Source organism: Epinephelus moara, chromosome 1 (assembly GCF_006386435.1).
Source record: "Epinephelus moara isolate mb chromosome 1, YSFRI_EMoa_1.0, whole genome shotgun sequence".
In the NCBI taxonomy this organism is placed as follows: Eukaryota; Metazoa; Chordata; class Actinopteri; order Perciformes; family Serranidae; genus Epinephelus; species Epinephelus moara.
In genome coordinates this window covers 42,382,334-42,386,307 of record NC_065506.1, presented here as the reverse complement: position 1 = coordinate 42,386,307, position 3,974 = coordinate 42,382,334, and the positions used below count along the sequence as shown (strand labels likewise).

The following is a 3,974-nucleotide window of genomic DNA, read 5'->3' as shown; positions in this document are numbered from 1 at the left end:
ACGTGAAAAAAAATCAAAAAAAACCACAGTATAGTATGTCGTAAAAAAATCATGAAAAACGTCATAGTATAGTATGTCGTGAAAAAATCATGAAAAACGTCATAGTATTGTATGTCGGAAAAAAAACAACGAAAAACGTCATTATATAGTATGACGTGAAAAAATCATGAAAAACGTCATTATAGTATGTCGTGAAAAAATCATGAAAAACGTCATAGTATAGTATGTCGTAAAAAAAATCATGAAAAACATCATAGTATAGTGTGTCGGGAAAAAACCCCGAAAAAACATCATAGTATAGTATGACGTGAAAAAATCATGAAAAACGTCATTATAGTATGTCGTGAAAAAATCATGAAAAACGTCATAGTATAGTATGTCGTAAAAAAAAAATCATGAAAAACGTCATAGTAAAGTGTGTCGGAAAAAACCCCTGAAAAACGTCATAGTATAGTATGACGTGAAAAAAATCATGAAAAACGTCATTATAGTATGTCGTGAAAAATTCATGAAAAACGTCATAGTATAGTATGACGTGAAAAAATCATGAAAAACGTCATTATAGTATGTCGTGAAAAAATCATGAAAAACGTCATAGTATAGTGTGTCGAAAAAAAAACCCCAGAAAAACGTCATAGTATAGTATGTCGTGAAAAAATCATGAAAAACGTCATTATAGTATGTCGTGAAAAAATCATGAAAAACGTCATAGTATAGTATGTCGGAAAAAAAAAACGAAAAACGTCATAATATAGTATGACGTGAAAAAATCATGAAAAACGTCATTATAGTATGTCGTAAAAAAATCATGAAAAACGTCATAGTATAGTATGACGTGAAAAAATCATGAAAAACGTCATTATAGTATGTCGTGAAAAAATCATGAAAAACGTCATAGTATAGTGTGTTGAAAAACGTCATAGTATAGTATGTCGTGAAAAAATCATGAAAAACGTCATAGTATGGTATGTCGTGAAAAAATGTCGTAATCAAGCGTCATAACTTTGTGCCTGATCTTTGGGTGTTGTCTTGTTTCAGGCGACATTGTGACCTTTGATAACTGGCGCCTGCTGCACGGACGGAGGCCGTACATCAGCAGTCCTGACAGGTTGCGACACCTTGAGGGAGCCTATCTGGACTGGGATGAAGTCATGTCTCGCCTCCGGATACTGCGCAGCTCGGTCCAGGGGAACATTTGAGCTCCACGGCCAAATTTAAAAAGCTGGAATGAAAACAGTGCTGGGTGGCTTGAGACTGTGAGCTCAGCTAAATGTTGCTCTTAAAGCGCTGAGGGCGAAGTGCAAAGATACTGATGTGTCTGACAACAGGTCGAGAGCTCAGTCTCTGACTCTGAAGGAGTCAGGCATGAAATCATGAATTAAGCAACAATAATTTACTTTCCAATATCTGCAAACTTTAAATGATGAGAGAAACTTCTCAAACATGTAACTTAAAGCAACGCTTCAATGCAATGATTATTATTATTTACGACACCTTGTTTTTAAATTAAAAAGGTGGTTTGTATTCAGTCATAGTGACAAATTTTATAAGCTTAAATTTAATGAAATGGGTTTTATACATTTCTGAAAATGCCACATTGTGTTTATATTATGTAATGTATGAGTTTTTAAAGCTGGTTCATTATTCTCAGTTCTCGACCTGGCTGCTCGAGATGACTCCCTGTTGACTAACAGCTATAATCACATCTGACATTTGGTTTGATGATGATATCTGATGGCATTAGAGCTCACTGCAGTGTATAGTAAAGTGCTGAGTGTGTGTATATAGGGAGCAGTGAACGTGGGAGTGATTTCACACAGAGCCCTCATGTCAAAGTTTCTCCTACTACAGTACTGTGCTACCTCTGCTGTTCAACCCTGTGCCTCCTGCCTACACAGTGTGGTGTCCTTGACTCTTCCTTCATTCTGTAGAATTCTGTTCGCAGTCTGAATTAAAAATGGCCTTAAAGCTGCAGTGCAGTAGCTGCGCTAGAACAAGTGTGAAGTATCTGTTAATTTAAAGGGTCAGTTGAACCGAATTACAAAGACGCGTCTGCTTCTCTGCTTAACACAAAGTTTGGGATTCAGTCGCTGCCCACTGAAAACCAGATCAACTGAGGGAGCCCATTGAACCAGCTACAGTCCACACTGAGGGAAAAGACTTTAAGTTGTGTTGATGTTTATCAGAGCTACTCTTGGTATTAGGTCCACACACACTGAGGATGTTTCCATGCACTAAATATTCAGTTTTTTGCCCTAATTCTCAAAGTGAAAGTATTCTTCTATGCTGTTAACATGGTGAATAACAATGAATATTCCACTAACGTTCTTGTTAGCCGTGCACACTCTGATTAACGAGCCCTATCATGACGTTTGTTGCGTCAAAATATTAAAAAGTGGAACACAGACACACTTGCAAACCGTTGGTTATTTAGTGTATAACGTATCCATGACAACGCACAGAGCCTACTGTAAACAGGAAAGAGGCCGCAAACTGCTGTAAATCCCCAAGTGTGCCGTGAACATGCCCAAAGAAGGCTCCTAAAACTGGCATATCCCATGTCTGAATTTGGAATATCTGAATTTATAATGCTGTTTACATGACCTGTATCAATTTTGGAATATTATCATATTCGGACTTATAGTGGAAAATTAATGTGCATGTAAACACACTCACTGTGGCAGAAAAAGACATTTTCACTTCCTGTGGTCGATTTCTGAAAAATATCTGTCTAAAACACAAAGGTAGGCAAATTACCTACAGACGATTAATGTCAGGAATGACCCCTCAAACTAGGCTTCATTTAAACTTACCCACAGCTGGTGCGTCTCAGTGCTGAGTCATGCTGCCTGGGTCCAAATGTTTGCATCCGCCTGCTACACTGAGCTGAGTCATTAGTTTGGTACCATGACGATCCAATGGACTGCGCGGGGGACTAACGCCATCAAGCAGTGAGACGGGACGCATCAGTTTGGACTTAACTCTTTGAAACCTGAGCACACTGGCTTGATTTCATTCAAAAACACCGAAAGAAGGCAACAAGCAACCAAAGAAGAAATGAACCAATAAAATAGCAATTAAAACAAGAACATTTGTTACAAAAAAAAAAAAAAGTTCACAACAAACAAGAAAACAAGGAAATGACGTGGAAAGATTGCTTAAAAATTAAAATAATCATGTCATATAATTTTAAAGTGTAATTATAATAATTATTTATTAGTTTTTCTCTAGCTTTTTTTTTTCTTTTTTTCCCCCTATTTTTTTTTTAATTATTTTTTTTTAAATCTTTTTTTTTTTCCTTTTCTGCAGTTTGAGGGACATGAGAGGCATGAAGGCAATGAGCTACAAAAGTGGGAATGACCCCCCAAAAATGGCAAGAAATTAGTAAAAAGAGAAAATTAAAACCAAGAAAATTTGAAAAAAATAAATATAGTTTTCCCTTAGCTTTTTAAAATAATCTTCTAAATCTACTATTTTTTTGCAATTTATGAAATATCTCTTATCAAGTTGTTTGTTGCATTTTTCCCATATTTTTCAAAAGGAATTGCACAAATTAGCTCAGCCTTTTAAGGTTTAAATATTCACAAAAGGCGTCTGAAAGCAGCACAAGAAAAAAAAAAAAAAAGGTGATGTCCGTCCAGGTTTCAAAGGGTCAAAATGATGTAAGATTCAGGCGGATACATTGGTATAAAATGCCTGAAAGTGGACGTGTAAGTAGACGTAATGTGAGACTGAAGATGGAAACGGAGTGAAACAAGTTGGCAGTTCTGTCTGAAATGCAGTCATTTAAAAAAAAAGTATCCTAATGTCATTTTCAGCGGACAGTGACAAAACATTTTTGGAACTCCTGCAAACACCTGAATATTATCGATGGTGCACAAAGAATTGAAAAATCACACTCCAAAAACTAAACAGCGACTCGTCTTTTCAGAAATGATGCTCAGATTATCTGGATGATCCACAGATCCCACTAC

The 3,974-nt window shown here is 36.3% G+C and overlaps 1 protein-coding gene across 1 annotated transcript in view; it reads left to right on the top strand.

Moving 5' to 3' along the window:
- Window positions 1-3,077, top strand: part of bbox1 (butyrobetaine (gamma), 2-oxoglutarate dioxygenase (gamma-butyrobetaine hydroxylase) 1) — a 38,646-nt gene extending 35,569 nt beyond the window's left edge. The window contains exon 8 of the mRNA XM_050042380.1: window positions 1,039-3,077. Coding sequence (XP_049898337.1) covers window positions 1,039-1,199 — 161 coding nt within the window. The 3' untranslated portion in view covers window positions 1,200-3,077. The remainder of the gene's footprint in view (window positions 1-1,038) is intronic.
- The last annotated feature ends 897 nt before the right edge of the window (window positions 3,078-3,974 follow it).